Here is a 17,194-nt window from a genome sequence, read left to right as displayed (position 1 = left end):
ACTTAACAGCATCCACCTCACTGAGATGACTTTTTTTATTGCATCAAACAGCAGTATAGCATGATAAATACAATATAAGATTTACCCTTGTGAAAAAAAGATGGAAAGTAGTTGTATCAAATGGTTCCACCGGTGAAAACACAGAAACCTGCAGGTTGAATTCAAACAAATGTGCCAATGGTCGTGAAGGTATATGCAGTGCTTAAGGCGGTCAATGTAGAGCACACAGAGAACTGGTTCATGGAAGAGTTCAGCGCTGAAAAATGGGTTCATGAAGACAAATGACCTGATTTCATATCACAGATTTCTCCTTGAATGGTTATTCCCTTTATGAACATGCCAATTCACATTCTGTAGTGGAAAGACGTGTGTTAAAGAATAACTGGTGATACTCCATATTGTTGTTATTGTCAACAAATAACATGGAAAAGACCAAAACCGTAAGTAAAGTATTGTGTGTATCGAAGGCTGATAATCTTATTCCTCTGTGCCACCGAGGAATTACTGCAGCTGCATTTTTGGCCATAAACTATTATAAACGCATCGATGAGCCGCACTGGGTGACATGTTCCTTCATTGCCATGAACATACACAGTGTAGTCTAAAGTGACTCAGTTGGACATGCACTCATCCGCTGCAAGAAATGCTCATTAAGGCACGAAATGTGGATAAATCCGCAGCTGAAAATAGTCCCTAACAAAATAACTTTTTCCTGCTGTTTGGGTAATGGTCAATGAAAACTACAGTGACCAGATGTTTAAGGAAACTACCAAGCCTTTTTTTTTTGTAAGTGAAAATATGTATCTGTCATCTGTTTTTAAAAGGAATAGTTTATGACATTTTGGGGAGAAAAAAAAACATACACTTTCTTGCCAAGAGTTTGAAAAGATAGATACCTGTCTCACATCTACCCTTTAGATATGAAGCCATAGACAGCAGGCAGTTGTGCTTAACTAAGCATAAGGACCACAAGCAGGGGGAAAAAAGCAAGCCTGGCTCTGTCCAAAGGTACAAAATTAATTAAATCTTGTTTATTGTTGTGGTCTTAGAGTGGATTGTGAGTTAAACCATTTCTTGTCTGCCATCTCCCAACAATAAAGTGAATTGGTATGTTTTGCAAAATGTCAAACTGTTCCTGAACTGATTTATGTTTTCAGTAGCAACCAATGGGCCTGAGGCTGAGAGCCCCAGGCAGGGAAGGGAAGTCAGACAGTATTGAGAGATGGCCTAACATTGCTGATCATAGTCTGGGGTTTTGTTGACAATAATAAAATATATGGAATACCACCAGCCTTATCCTTTAACTAGAGCTGCAATTCCCATTTATTTTTAAGCGTAAATTATTCAGAAACTTTTCTGACAGCTAATTTTAGGAGCTTAGAAATTAGCGCTACAGCTTGTGGGGCTTCTGTACGGGTCAAACTTCTAAAACACAAACCTAGACTAGTGATCTAATGTGGCTTTGTGTTTTATTTCGTCCTTATTTCTAACAGAATGTGCTGAGTTGTAACTTAATACAAAAGAAAGTTAACGATACTTACAAAGAGTTTACTGCTAGAGAAAACGAAAACAGTTAAGAGCCTAAATTTCAACCTGACCCAATTAACAAATCAAACTTCTTTCAGGAAGAACTATATAAATCGATCCCTTCTAGTATTCAAAGTGTAATGCAACATAATTGACAGTCACATTTGGCTGCGTAAAGACTACTGTGAAATTATGCATAGAGAAGGTCTAACAAGGACAAAACAAAGTGGTTAAGGTCAACTCCCAAACAATTCCACCGACACGAAAGGCCAACGCAGGCCGATTGTGCCGTGGTTTCCGAGGTACTGTGCAGCAAGGCAGAGCCCAGCTCAGGTAAGGCTTTGTGGTGCTAAAAAAAAACATATTGGTAGATCAGAAGGCAGGCCATATAGCTTTTTGCAGCAAGTCAAGCGGTCAAACGCTAAGCTTAAAATCACATTACAATTTTTCGAGTGGGTTTTCCATTTCTCCCAGTTTTTACAAGCGTTGCAGCATTAAAGGCTTCTCAGCAAACAGATACAGCTGAAAGATATGTGGAAACATCACTCACACTCCACAGGATTTAGGTGTATTAAAAGGTTCTTTTAAAAAAAAAAAGAAGAGTTAGGACATTGTTAGCTTGTTGTTTCTTGATTGGTTCCAAGCCAAAGAAAAAATGCTCAAGGGTTATTTAACAGCAACTGGCAAAGTGGGAAGATGCAACAAAAGTCACTGCTTCGTGGGAAAAGGTGCAGCTCCGAACGGGTCGAGCTCCAGCGGCTGTGAGGGCGGTGGCGGTGGCTGCTGCTGCTGCTGCTGCTGCTGCTGCTGAGGTCCACTGTGGACAACCATTTCTGTGAAGGGCACCGCCCCGAAATCATCCATGATTCTGCTTTCTCCGAGAGCACTGTGAAGAGAACCCGTCCAGGACTTGCCATTGGCTGTGCTCATGTCGCTCTTGCTATCAGCGAGTCCTTGATACTGACCGTGCCGGCTGCCGTCCGGAGGATGGAAGGGTTTGGCTCCAAACGGGTCTAAAAGAGCTTCTTCTACCGGCAGAGATGCTCCTTTGTCTTTCCCTTCAGCCATGGTTATATCAACACTGATGTTCTCTTTAGAGTCAGAGGTGCTAAGGAACTCGTTGCTGCTCTGTGAGTCCCTCCTCCCAACCTTCTTGTGCCTGCGAACTCGCTCAGGTGTGCGGTAAGTTGGCTTGTTGGTCTTTCGGCCTCCAGTCGGTGTACCGTGGTGCCGTTTGCCGTTGCTGCCGCATGCCGAGGCCTCCTGCTTGGTCTTTCTCTGGCGTGACGACAGCTTCTGGAGGCTGCGCTGCTTCAGTCTCTGTTGCTGAGGGCTGGCTGACTCCTCATAAGACGTCCGGAAGATATCTTCTGCACTTCTAGAGGTGGTGGGAGGTGGGTCAGTGGGGCCTGGCTGAAAGGGAGAGAAGCCGAAGATGTCAATGCCCTCAGGGGAAACGGGTGGTGTTTGGCCCATGGGAACATCGCTGCCACTCTTGCCCGACTTGGAGAGGTTCCGGCTGAATGGCGCTTTGGTAAAAACATCAAACTCATCTGCAGCTCTCTCCTCATGGCTGACTTGCCTGAAAGGCGCTTTGGCAAAAATGTCTGTGCTTTCTGGAGGCTGGACAGGCGAGGCCCCTCCAAGGAAAGGAACAGCACCAAAAACATCCACATCATCCACATCTGGAGCAGCTCTCACTTTACTGGGTGACTCTGGAGGAGTTATCAGAGTCATGCCAGAATCCTCCTCAGGACTCCTCCTGGCAGCTGCTTTAGCAGCAAGAGCTTTCCTCGAGCGACTCTTGACCCTGCTGGGATCGTAGTCTGAGTCAGAGCTGTGCTTGTCTTCATCCTCCTCTCCCTCTTCTTCAGAGTCCATCAGCAGAGGCCTCTGTCCTAAATTCTCTGGCTCAGTGTCTTCACCGTGCTCACTGTTCAGGCCTTCTTCCTCCTCCGGCTCTTCCTCCTCGCTGCTTTTTGGCGAAGGAGGATCGGACTCAAAGTCACTTTCGGACTCTTCACCTGGTCTGCAGTTGCTCTTTCTGCCTGGTTTGTGCTCCTTGACCGATACTGGCTGCAGATCCTCTGCAGTAGTCGATGCGGGGTCAGGAACGATGAGCTCCTCATTGGTCTGCTCAGTCTTTATCACATCATTATCTGCAGAAACAAGACACAAATCCAACAGTTAAAGAAGTTAACAGTGTTTTTGTATTTTTTAATATTCTCTTAAATGTGCATTTAAATTTTTAAACTCAGGCCATTCCAGATGTTCTAAAGTCTGATGTTAGAAATAACAAGATGAGTGACAGAAGAAGAATCTTGATGCCAAGATTACAAGTTTTCATTTCCCAAGAACATCTTTGGCCCTTTTGACTTCTGTGAGATGTATTACTGAAAGCAGGATTACTTGGTTTATGTTGGCATGTCCACAAATACAAATCCCAACAGTTGGTCCAATATTGAAGCAGAAGGAGGAGCAAAGGAGAAATCACAAAACTCAATATGGTCTAAAAGCTGCTCTGACTTCTCTTCTCTGACCCTGCAATAAGAAGAGCCGGCTTAGAGGCAGAAGAAATGAGACGCCCAGCTTTTCAAGATTCACAAAGTTGCTTTTAAAATTAAATCTCCCATCTCTTGTAATAGATTTAAGCCGTCTGTCACGTCCTTTAGACTTTAAAAAGAAGCCTTTTCTGCATTTACTACTTTTTACTTGTGCGTTTCTATAAATTCTTACGCACAATTGGCATTTGTTGAAAACTTTGAGCCTTGTGTAAATTTATTTCCAAGAGATTTGCATAATGACAACTTAGAAATTAGCCTAATTAGCAAGTGGATAGTCTCCAATTATATTCAAAATAAAGTGTGCCATACACAATGAGCCAATTTATTGTTCCCCATTAGTGGAAGCTCCACATTAGAAAGCAGAGAAAGGACCCCCTGCTGTGAACACGAAAATGGAAACCACTCCACGTCTTCAACAATCCAAACTGGCAGGACGTGATGACAGATTAGCCAAAAGCTTTGTTTTTGATAAATGTAACGAGACAGCAATACGAGATAATAAAGTCTAAAGAATAAAACATAATAATGCAGGAAACATGAGGTGCGCTGCATCTGTTCGCTCCACCCGACTTGTTCCAGATTATAATTTGTAATCATGTTCACCTCTCAGAGTGAGACAATCTCACACCATCTCACATCTTTAATCACGAGAGAAGATGACAGACTGACACACAGATTTGTTTTGTCGATGTTCCTTTGGGTAAAAGCTGAAGGATTACATGCCGAGTCTGATCTCTTAAAGATACAAATAAGTGGTGAAAACATGCATGTGATTGTTCTCTTGTCTGATGGAAGATAAAAATCTGTTAGAAATGTCCGACAGCAGGCAGGAGCTTAGAGAAGTCTCTTCCCTCACACAGTAACTACGACGGAACATAGATAGATTTGATGAAGCTGCAGAGAGCCGAACATTTAAACTGCGCGACTCTGAACCAAAAGGTTACTGAAAACAAATGACTGCTAATTTTATTACGTAACAGTCTTTGCCGCAGTAAAATGTTAATAATGTGGTTGAATTCACAAAATACTGGGAGGACAGTCTCCCAGTCAAAATGATTAATTAATTAAAGGAGCACTATGTTGGCGAAGACATTTTAATCAGAAGAGACCGATTTATTTTATTTACTTATTTCGCCTAAACAAATTAAATAAACAAACTCTTCATTTTCATGACTGAATAAACAAACTGACCTTAAAGGACAACACCATTTCATACTGTTTTACTTTGTTTATATGTGGCGGACCCTGACACCTTTCTAGCTTCAGTGTTCTGGGGCCTTATTATCCTCTGAGAACAGCTTGATAATTCAGTTATGGAAAAAAAATATTTCTGAGTTGTTGTTTTTTTTTTTTTATCTCATTAATATTGTAAATATTTAATACAATTCTGAGTTTGAATTTCTTCTACAAAACTTCATAGTGTCCCTTCAATCAACATGTCTAGAAAATAAACCTTTTAAGTCATAGATTAAGTTGCAGATCCTAAACGCCGCTTGTATCAGCTTCTTAAATGTTAAATGAACTGTTTTCTTTTCATCCTCTCAGTCATTCACTCATAAGATTGTATTATTAAATACCTGAAGGTGTTGGTCTGATGGTCATATAAAAAAAAACTATTTGAAGACGACACTTTGAGAACTCTTTAGGACATTTTAAAGAGTCAACAAATAATAAAAATAATCCTGAGAGGAATCTTAAATTACATGCCATTCTGCCTATAAAGTCATTAAACATTAAAGAAAATAAAACAAACACACACCTACTCATTTTCTTATTTGAATTTCTATGATTTGAACGGCACAATAGGGGAAAAAGTACTTACCGGTAGTAAGGACTCAAATTGAGATTAATTTGTTTTTACTTTGACACAGCGGAGGATTTGTGTTTTTGAGAAGAATAAACTGAAGGTCAACAGACCTGTGAAAATGTAAATAGCCCCAGTGTGAAATCATTTTAATAAAAGGTACCATACTATACATGTTAAGTGATTAAAAAGGTTGCTTGTTTTTTTTAATCCATCTGTTCAGGCTTAAATAACAGGATTAGACAGATTAAAATATCAATCATCAGCCTGTGTGGGGTCAAATCACTGGACAAGATTCATGGTTTTACTAAAACTTTGGTTTGGTAAAGGTGAGAAATATTTTAGTTGTACCAACTTCTCCATATCACTCTACAATACATCATAAAACAGACTAACTCAGAGGCTCTACAGTTTGTTTGTTTTTTGTTTTAGTATCTTCATCTTGTAGAATGAGCTGCACCATACATTTGATCAATTAAATAACAGCTTGTTATCCTGATAAAAATTCACTTTGACTGTTAAATTATTCATGTAACATCAGTATCAGTCCCTTTTTGAAACATAAATAGATTTACTCACATAAATGATTAAGGAGTTGTAGTGTTTTGTCTTACAAACAGCCACTGACTTATATACCATCTTAAAGACATTACGATGCCTCTACTCAAATGAGCCATCTGTAAGTGACAAATTATCCTACAAACTCGTTCCTAATCATGTACAAGTGAAATAACTATAACTACAGACAGAAGTAAAGAGTTAAGTACAATTACAGAAAAAACATGAAAAAATTGAGGTGATCCATATATACACAGGACCCCTGCAACTGAGTCCCTCTGAGAACAACTTTAGAAGAGAAAACAGTGAGATGAAGCCAGGGGAAATGTTCCATCTTAAATTCACCACACTGAACTGCTTTATCACCATCAGGGCTTTAACATAAACACTGCAGGGCGCGCATCTCAAAATAAGCTGCTTATGTTTTAATGTTTCACACACTTGTGCAGGACAAACACAGTCGACATGTTTTGTGCATTAACATTTGTTTTGACCATCAACTTCCCGACAGAACATTAAATCTGCTTCGCTTTTGTTGTAGTCTGATTGGACGACAGAGAGCTCAAACAAAGACAGCCATGTTACAACAGGAACATCTTGCACGTGGTGTAGTGGTGGAGAGACTCTAAACTTCATTATACTTTAAAGAGCTATAAAAAAGGAACCAAAGTGAATTTTGATTTTGAATGCTTTTTATTTATCAGTAACATTCTATAAAGAAATACATTCACACTCACAGTATGATACAGGACCTTTTACATAGTCTGTTGCAAAAACAAGATATGTATAAGACAATTTATTGATCTATAGGTTTTATTCTTTCTGCAGGAGCGGTACCAGGAGCTGTATGACTAAAACTGAAGAGTTGACTTGACCTCAAATAAAAATTCCCAAAGTTTTACACATCTGTTCTGGGGCTTCTACCAGGATGTAAAGCTGACTGAAACGTCTAAGAAACGGGTTAAACCAGGCCCCAAACAGAGAGGCAAAAGCACAGAAAACTTGCAAATGTAAACAATAAGTAACATCATATTCAATGTCTATGTTTGTTTGTTCAGACAATTCCTGGAATAATATTCTCTCACACTTTAAAAAAGAAAATAAAGTGCAGTTAATGGCTCTGGTCGTCCCTTTCATTTGTCTTTTTGGCTTTGATGGTTTGCTGTCCAAACTATAGATCCATCCACCAATACACATGAACAAGATGTTTCTGAGTATGGCTGTCTTACTAAATGAAAAATGAACAGAAACAAAGCAAATAATAGTCATAATAAAAACTGAACTGACAGGCCCAACAAACACAAAGGCCCGATAAAAGCAGGCGGTGATATGAGCGGAAACATGACGTGGAACAGAAGCATCAAATAACATTAACTGTTCTCCGAACTTACCTTCAGCTAAACACATGAATAACATCTTAGCAGTTAATACATTTGCACAATAATGTGTATGATTCATGTGTGCATGGGTGACTAAGATGGGTCACTTTCTCACTTGCTGCTCTAAGGCGGAATAACAGCAGCACAGTGAGGATTAACAAACATACAGCCCTTTAGGATTGTATGGATTTAAAACAACAAAGAAAAAAAATCAAAATGTTCACCATTTTGACGGATATCACCAGAACACTCACCAAGCATTCCTTTTAGCACAACGATTTACATTTAACTACTGAATGTGCCATCAGCCGGTTGTGTTCAACATAAAGAAAAACAGTTTAGGATACCAGGTTGTGTCACTAAGTACATTACGGTTAGTTTGGAGTAACGCTCCAAACAGGGCAGAATAACTTGTTCAGCAGCCTCCGAATGTACTTTCTAATAAGACCTCTCTGACTGTAAGCTGGTTACCTGAAAGACTTGCATCAACTCGTCACCTGATTTTCAGTGTCTTTCCTTTGTCAAGAGACAAAAAATGTCATTCATTTGTAGGAATGTGGGGGAAAAAAAAAAATTCTCCCAGCGTTGTTGGTCGGGTAAATAAGAATGCCACAGAAAGGCACTTTGTATCTAGAAATGGAAACCAAACAACTTACACTATAAAAGAAAGCCTTAAAATTCTTCAACAAAATGTTGTAATAATTGCAATAAAAAAAGGAATTTAATTAAAATGTGTGGTCACACCGCAGGCAACTTCACCGCTCTCATTCGGTCTGTCCTAGCTTGCATGTTAGCTGCTGATAATGCATCAGCAGCTATCTTGCAGGTTCACTGCATGTCACGCTGTCAGATGGGACCAATCAAATCTTGGTTAGCAATCTGTCAGAATGAACAATATCAATTTCGAGGCTATTTGATGAGTGAACTATAGCTCTACTATAACATAAACAGGACGATGTGTAAAAGAAAAGCCATCTGTGCTGCTCTCATATTTTGAAAATGCAGCAAAACAAAGCAAACCTGCAGAAAAGTCCTGGATATATGAGGAACAATTTAGGAATACCACCCTTTTTTGGCACTTATAAAGTCATGGCCATATTCTGATTCACTGGCATGTAGGTGCGGCTTGTATGTAAGAATTTCATTCTAAAATTTTAAAACTGTCAGAAAATCTATGCAGGCTATATTTTGATCACATCAACACTTTGGACTGACAACCAACAATTTCACCATGTTTCTTTAACCTAAAACAGTCCAAAGTCACACATCATGTGGGACTCATTAATATTTTTCATAGACAGAAGCACAGAAACAAGGTAAAAGGATTTGTGAGGATGGATTAAAGCCCCTTTTTACAGCAGCTCTGCCTCTGAGTATTTCTACCATAAAACATCAACAGCTGATCAAATACTGGTGTTGAGATGTCGACCAGAGTTCATCCAAGCAAGGACACAACAAAAAATAAAACCCTGCTGATTTTTGCTTATGAGAAGTTGCCAACGGTGTGTGAGCACAGGAATATTTGACACTAAACAACCAACTGACACACTGTGATGGCACATACACAGGAAGCTAAAAGGCTGATCAAAAATTAGTTGCAAATTTTTTCATGCCAGCCTGAACGAACGACACCCAGTCCCAACCAAGTGGGTTAATTTAACCTTTCTGGGTTTTAAATTCATTTAAAAAAAGTCCCTTCAATCAGTTTGGTTTCTGTTCTTTTTGGTTTTTCCTTCGATCCAATTTGAGCTCAAATAGAATTTCATATTCATTAAGTAACAAGTGAAGACAATAAAGTATTTCCACACCTACATTCAAGTGCTTAGAGAGTTATATTGCATCATTATCTCGTCTTATTCTACTCTAAACTGTAGCCACTGGACTTTGCATTAAGCCTGCATGTTTAAGGACACGAGATGAATTTCACTGTAGAAAAAAAAAAACTACTCTCCTCTAGAAAATCTCTAAGTGTTTTAGCGTTGATACAGTTTATCATTAAATATAGTCTATGAGTTACAAACAACGGTTCTAAATTGCCTATCAAAACATGACCAATTCACATTGAAGGAGCAGGAAGAGTACAGAGGCACAGAAGCTTATTGCTGCCATCGATGTAATATATGTAGGAATACTGCACTTTGATATTCACATTGTTATACCAAGGCTATGATCTGTGTCGGGGTTAAACCACATGCAGTCTGACTGGTTAGTTAAGCCAAATGAGAACTGATTATCAGGTTAGATTAGAGTGAGTGTGAACATCGGCCTCCACAGTAAAGTGCACGGTCCACACGCCAACATTTGAAGCTTCGTCACAACAAAAAGAACAAAAAACAAAAAACAATTGCAATTTGTGAGGAATCGTTGCATTGCATTGCTTCAATGGCCGAAGAGGGTCGATGGTGATTGAATGTAAACAAACGACAAAGAGCAACAAGTTTGGAAGTTCAAGTGTCGCCTTTTTTTCTCCCAGTCGAATTTATCCGTACCAGGGCTGAGCGATGTTTGGATTGAATTGGTATTCGGTGAACAGAGTGAAAGATAATGCGAAAGCTGAATTTTTAGTTTTTATATATTTAGGACTCACTAGAATGACTAATAATGTACTGAACAAGCCCCAACAGGGAGAGATGGGTCTGCTTTGTTGGATGTATAACCATCTGCTCAACAGAAACTCCAAATATCACAAGCCTGGTTGTAGAATTTCTAAAGTGTGTACTACTAATTAACATGAGAAATAATAAGGTGCAGAGTTAGCGATAAGCATAAAAAGGACTGGACACAAACCAAAAGCTACATCAACTAATTAATGAACTCTTTTCTTCTGGAATGAAATCTAAATATAACCAAAGGGGCCAACAGTCTGATACAACGTCAACCATCTTTAGGACACAAGCTGCGACTACAATAAAGTGTTACCACTGGCTCAATAGCTAATAAGCAGCTTCATTTAGAGAAGTGCGACTGGATTCTGTGTGAAATTCTATTCTCAAATTCAAACTCTAAAAATTCAAAAGCATTAAGAAGCCTTGAGAAATCAACAACTTTTTGTTTATGATTCAAAGCTGTAGCTTTTAATTAGACAGCCTTTGCATATAAAACTGTTATTACGGGACAACTACATTCTGTGGTGTAAATGGTTGTTAAATTTGACATCACTCAGCCCTAATTAGTACCAACCACGTGTCAGCTCATCACTTCAGCCTTGTTATGTTCATATTGCTTTTAGTGGCGATGGAATTTTCTCCAGCTGTGTTCATTGGTGGACACAGTGAGTTGGAAGTTTTTGCTTGTTTTTATGCACGGAAATAGAAATTGTAATTTAAAGCAAAGCGCTTCAGCGTGAGCATATGCTTCTCTAGTTGACATAGTGAGACCCCTATGTGTTAGTACCTTGCCCCAGCCATTTTGATCTAGACAGGGATGTAATGTAACCCCAAACCATGGCAGAGTTAGTGCCTAGCTAGACTCAACACTTGTTTCAGTTGACTTGCATAAAGGTTTGGTACAGCAGGGCAGTTAGAAATCCTAGTATTAAAAGCCACGGCTGATTGCAGTGAATTCAGGAAGTGCTTTCACTAATTCACTGCGCCTGCTATTCCTGCTTACGCTTTTCTTCCTAAGTGAGTCAAAGAAGAGCAGGAGCACAACTACTCTGCCACCTGCAAATGGGAAATGAAAGAAAAATCTGACTGATCATTGGTTTGTAATGCCCACTGTGGGGTCTGTGTAGCATAGAGGCTCCTAACTGGAGGTCAGGTGGGAACAGAAGAGCTGGACAGGGGGAGGGGGAGTAGGAGAGGGCAGAGAGGGGGCAGGTGGCTCCACAGTGTTGGGTCCTCACGGTAGAGACTCCTCTAAGACTTGCCTGCGCTGGCCACAAATGGGACTGAGCCGAACAGGTCCTCTGGTGGGAGGGGCTTGGCAGTGGAGGCAGCAAGCTGCGCTCGGTCGGCTTCCACACTGGCTGTTCTCTCCACTGGCTTATCTGTATGTAGAAGATCACAGAGGGGAAGAAACTTAGATTATCTACAGCTATGAGACCTCAAATTTCAACCATTCGGACTTCTGGGCAAATAAAAATGTGTTGCATAAAAACAATGTTGCAATGTCAAGAAATCATTAAAAAAAATCTGTTTCTGCACAAAAACTATTGAAGAGGTCACTTGCTTGCTCTGAGCATGTCAAATTCCCGGTCGAGCAGCTCCTCCTCCGTCAACTTGGAGAAGTTGTCCTCTCCGAAAGGGTTCCAGCCCGACATGTCGGGGGGGTTGCTGAATGTACTGTTGCAGCTCTGAGAGGGGGGCGTGATCCCGTCTGAAGCAAGCAGCGGGTTTCTACTGTGGAGATAACAATGATAAACTGTTACTGGCACTGCATGCTCAAAAAATATGCTGAAAGCATAACATGGCAAACTCAAGCCCAACAAGCAACAACTGATGGACATATTGACCTGAATGTAACCTTCCTTAGTAATACTGACACAATGTAGTGTCCAACTTTACACTTGTAAAGTTTAACTAAACAATGTTAACCGATCTGCAAGCTGTAGCCACCCATTTAGCTATCGCTGTTGCAAACTATACAGTGTGGTCTGTCTTTGGCGAGAGGGAGGAGGGCTCTCTGCATCAGCTGTTTGCTTGGCCAGGGAGTGGTATTTGAGACTCGACCTACTCCGGTGGTAACTCAGTTCACATCGACAGTAAATGCAAATAACTCGGTTTTTGAATGGCAAGTTCAGCTTCAAAGCCCTGCCAGATGGTTCTCTCGACAAGAACAATTTTCTTTATCAATTTCTGCTCAAGGAGGTTTGGTCCTGCTTGCCATCCACAACGTTACTGCTGCATCGCTTCCTGATTTCCTACACTACGGAGCGGGCGGAGGGTCATAACGTGCGTGCGTTAATCGCGCATCAAAAACAAATTATTAATTAATGTAAAGAATTTACATCCATATAGAATGAGATTTTTTAAAAAAGTTCAGGGGGGATGCTACCTGGGGTTAGAGTATGAGGGATCCACAGGTGATGGTCCCCCCATCTGAGCAGGCACAGCTCCAGTTCCAGCAGTGGGCGTGGTCACGTTATAGGAACCTGGTGGAATCTGGAACTCAAGAGGGGAGGACATATAGGGGAGAGGCTGCTGAGCGGGATGATGCTGCTGCTGATGTTGTTGATGTTGATGATGATGCTGCTGCTGCTGTTGCTGCTGCTGCTGCTGCTGCTGCTGCCTGACAAAAGCCTGTTGGTACTGTTGCAGCTGTTAGGGAAGGAAGAGAGGGAGAAGAGGGGGAAGGGAATGAGGGACGGACCTTTGATATCATGGCGCACAATGATGGCAACAAGATGATGAAATGTTGTTAGAAACCAGTTCTGGATTTGGAAAGCTGGGGACACAGTGGAGGGGAGGGATGAAGGAATGAAAGTCAAACAGCATGTCGGACACCAAACACTACAAATGAGCTAAGTTCCAAATGTAATAAGGATCAAACACTGGCTGACAACTAAGAAGCTGCATTGATTGATTTTCGGGGGCACAAACTCCAAGACAAGCTGACTGATAAACATTCGTAACATCTCATCCGCTGTCATGGATAATATTTTCACAGCTAGTCGCAGAAGCAGAGCAAGATTAGTATTCATTTGGAGCATTCACTTGGATTCCAATATTCACATTCCTTTAGCTGTGGTTTGGTCTCCACCAGCTTATCAGATAATATCTGACTCACTTGCTGGTAAATGGTCCACTTTCTTCACCATGTTATTCACCAGAGAAACATAATATCCCCCTGATAGATGTGATATGATCTGACTTTCATTAGATCAAAGAGGCTTCCTCTTCTTAGAGGATTCACGTTAAAAAACAACAAAGAATAGTTTTAAGCTTGGATCTACAAAAGCATCTAGCACTACTGTCCAGGGACTTAAGCTCAGATAAATAAAGCAGTGCTGTGCAGATCTTTGAATATAAGAACAACGTTTTATGTGAATTCTCTTAAAGAGCTGAAAAGAAATTCATAACCTACTAAAACTCAAAATCAACCTTCTCATGTGTTTCATGGTTTTTGCTACCTGTGGCTATAAATTCATGCTTCTAATCAGGCTCTTATGTTGCTATTGTTGATTCATTCTCTGCTCCATTTTACCATGTCTTCTTAACAAATATTTGTTGAGCACTCCTGCACACACCACCGTTGCGCTTTTAAAGTACAATTAGTTGATCTGATGTCATCACACCATATTACAAATTTGCAGTCACTTAGCAAAGCTTCCTCACTACAATAAGGAGCAGATCAATGTCACAGAGGAAACGCTGCTTTTAAACAGTTAGCAGGTATCTTGGGAATAAGAATAATCATTTTCGGAGGTGCTCTCTTCCCCTGCCTGTGAACTGCTTCATATGTCACAATGCAACACAGAGAAAACTGCTCGATTTCACCCTCTGTTCGATCCCCTCGTGGCTTCGCTCAGACCAGATTGCCTCTGAAATAAAACAGATGGTACGCGTTTGGTGGGAAACAGACTAAAAATTGCGCCGCCCTAACAGTACGCATTTGGAGGACCTGTGTTTGTGTGTTTGATTCAGTAGCTGTGTAAATACTAGTTTTCTGAATATTTGGACTGAGTCAGTAGGAAGTTTGAGCGTCTGCTTCCAATGCTGCTTGGCACAGACACGAAGCGAATCGACTGAAGAGGACTGGCTGCCAGTGTTTGGAACAGAGAGAGCAATTTTAGGGCATTCTGACATTAAATGAAATGTTCAGCTCCGTGTTATTTCATGCTGTGTCTCCATGTGCTTTGCTGTCATTTGCTCAAACTATTTATTGCAGTTTTGGATTTTGGTTAAGTCTTCTGCTCTGAAATTCTGTCATGATTTTGATTTAGAAGCATCCTCAAAGGCTTGAATGGGTTTGAATGCGAACAAAAGCACATTAAATTTGTCGGATGTCTATTTTAGCGCAGACAGCGAATCTAATTCAAGTCTTGGTAGCCTTGGTGCCAGGTTCAGACCTCTGACAGAACTTACCATGGCTGCGTACTGAGCCTGAGCCTGTGCCTGAGCAACCTGCTGCTGATACATTGGCTGCATCATCATCTGCTGCTGCTGTTGGAGGAGGGCCTGCTGCTGCTGCTGAAGCTGGAGGGACTGCTGCACAGCCTGTTGATACTGAAGACAGTTGTGAAGAGATTAAATATCTAACATTTCCTCTTACTCACGGTTCAAGAATTACTCAACCACTACAAAAGCAGTTGTACAATGATGTGTGCATGTACCTGGAGGTATTGGAGTTGCTGTGCATTTATATGTTGTTGCTGCACTGCTTGTTGTTGTTGTTGGTGGTGATGCTGTTGCTGCTGTAGCTGCTGTAGACGCAGGTCACCAGGTTGTAGCTGCTGCAGGACTCGGTGTTGCTGACTGCTGGGCTGGGCCTGAATGGATGGCTGCCCTGAGCCAGGGGTGGGAGCTGAGTGGAAAGGGCAAGTCATGTTGAGCCTTATTTATAAAGCCCGATACCACAAATCAAAGTTTCCCTTAAGGGTCTTATTGCGATTTGTGGTATAGATTGATGAATTTATTATTCTTAACTCATTTTTTTGAACACCACAATGAGCACAGCAATCAACACAAGTAAACAAAATAACTGAAAGTATACAAGTAAATGTACAAAGTACACAAATGTTTGCACTATTGTCACATTCAAAATTAATGTACACTAATCTATGATAAACTTGATTTTATTTGACACCTGTAAATAGCAGTGAGTGATACATCCTGAACTTAATACCATACTAATGTTTCTTTATGTAGTGGTTGTGTCATTTAAATGGTCTAAGTGAGTATAATGCAAGGACATGGCCTTTATTTAACTTAAAATGCTTAAGTTTGTTTAAATGTGGGCAAACCAATTTCTTCAATACATGCTCAATTGTATCTTCATGTGGTAAAACAGCTTTTAGTTTTTTGAATTCATGTGCTAACATGTGTTATTTTGCAATTTTATGTTCCAGTTTCATTTCCAAGAAACGTGTATAGATATTAGCTATCACTCTCACTAATGTCAAACAAACCTTTCTGGCCATTGCTGACGGGTGCTGAAGGCACGGTCATCTTGACAGGGGTGACAGTGGCGAGAGGCAGGACGTTACTGTTCGCCGCTTTTGGCCTCTGTCTGGGAGCTATTGATGTTTCCGTCGGTCCCACAGAATCTGTTATCCTGGAAGGGAGGAGTCGAAGTTGTCACTTGATTTCCCTTGACCCAAATCTATGTACAGCAAGGTTTGCACTATGTGCCATTCTGATGTCTGATGTGTTGTTCTGCCTAGATATATGATAAATTCACCACCAAACAGTGATTTTAACGTATTCATTATTATTAGCCTAAGGAGAAAACAAATCACTCTTTAAAGCAAACTAAACTAAAAGATGAAAAATCAGATTCCGTCAGTAAGCATTACCTGGCTTTTGTCATACTTTTCTTAGCAGCGACCTCACTGGCTGTTAGAGGCTCTGGGAGCGACGTAGGGATGGGAGAGTTCTGGAAAAAGGTCAGGAGAATTATGTTAAACAAGCAAATGACTACAAAGGCTACAGCCACAAATTGTGTCATTTCAGTGACTTACAAAGAGATTTTGCACTGGACAGTCTTTTCCAGCTAATTTGAAGGCAAAGTAGGACACTTGGTAAATGTCTGGTCTCTTCTCCTGGTCTGGTTCGAGCATATATCCTGGAAAGGACAGAGAGGTAATTTTAAACAGCATGCAGAACAATACCAGCAAATTTATTGAGGCTGATTTGCATCTTCTCTCTTTGGCCACTTGGTGGAGCTGCTGGTCAAATTATTTAAAAAAGGAAGCTCCACTAAAGGATACATTTAGGGAGGGAAGCAAGGCTGTCATGACTGGCAGTCTATGAGTGGTTCAAATAGGCTAAAGGTGTAAAAACACAACAAAACTAAAGTCCGTTACAGATCACTATGTGAGTGAACACAAACAGGTAATCTTCTGTGCTGCATTCTGTGTAATTGAGTTAGTAACTATAATTTGACACAGCCATGCCTACATTCAAGTTACATCATGTGGAGGAAGGTGTCCACCTCAAACATGCTTTTTCTACCTTTGTCTACTATAAACTGAAAATATGGCAGAAAGGCACTAGTTCAGTACTTAAACACTCATGACAAATAACTCCCAAATTATCAGAACGAACACATACTGTTTAAAAGAGAAAATGGAAATAATACATTAACATACATTGCTGATTTTGATTTTAAATAGTGATAGTAAATTATTCTGAGGTCGTATACAATTACTCCAATATCATCAGAAGACACATTGTGACACTGATCCATGTTAAGTTACAAAC

At 40.5% G+C, this 17,194-nt stretch overlaps 1 protein-coding gene across 2 annotated transcripts in view; it reads right to left on the bottom strand.

Moving 5' to 3' along the window:
• Positions 1 to 21: 21 nt before the first annotated feature.
• Positions 22 to 17,194, bottom strand: part of bmp2k (BMP2 inducible kinase) — a 47,844-nt gene continuing 30,671 nt past the window's right edge. Inside the window, exons 8-16 of one of the 2 annotated variants that reach the window (XM_073466072.1) lie at positions 16,453 to 16,556; positions 16,288 to 16,367; positions 15,901 to 16,046; positions 15,106 to 15,296; positions 14,858 to 14,998; positions 12,828 to 13,090; positions 12,003 to 12,172; positions 11,701 to 11,820; positions 22 to 3,686 (exon numbers count right to left, since the gene is read on the bottom strand). In XM_073466072.1, the coding sequence (XP_073322173.1) occupies positions 2,236 to 3,686; positions 11,701 to 11,820; positions 12,003 to 12,172; positions 12,828 to 13,090; positions 14,858 to 14,998; positions 15,106 to 15,296; positions 15,901 to 16,046; positions 16,288 to 16,367; positions 16,453 to 16,556 (2,666 nt within the window). In that variant the 3' untranslated portion in view covers positions 22 to 2,235. The remainder of the gene's footprint in view (positions 3,687 to 11,700; positions 11,821 to 12,002; positions 12,173 to 12,827; positions 13,091 to 14,857; positions 14,999 to 15,105; positions 15,297 to 15,900; positions 16,047 to 16,287; positions 16,368 to 16,452; positions 16,557 to 17,194) is intronic. The other variant, XM_073466073.1, reaches the window with a different exon arrangement.

This window comes from Pagrus major, chromosome 5 (genome assembly GCF_040436345.1).
Source record: "Pagrus major chromosome 5, Pma_NU_1.0".
Lineage (NCBI taxonomy): Eukaryota > Metazoa > Chordata > Actinopteri > Spariformes > Sparidae > Pagrus > Pagrus major.
The sequence above is the reverse complement of the archived record's forward strand: the minus strand, read 5'-3'. Positions and strand labels throughout refer to the sequence as shown.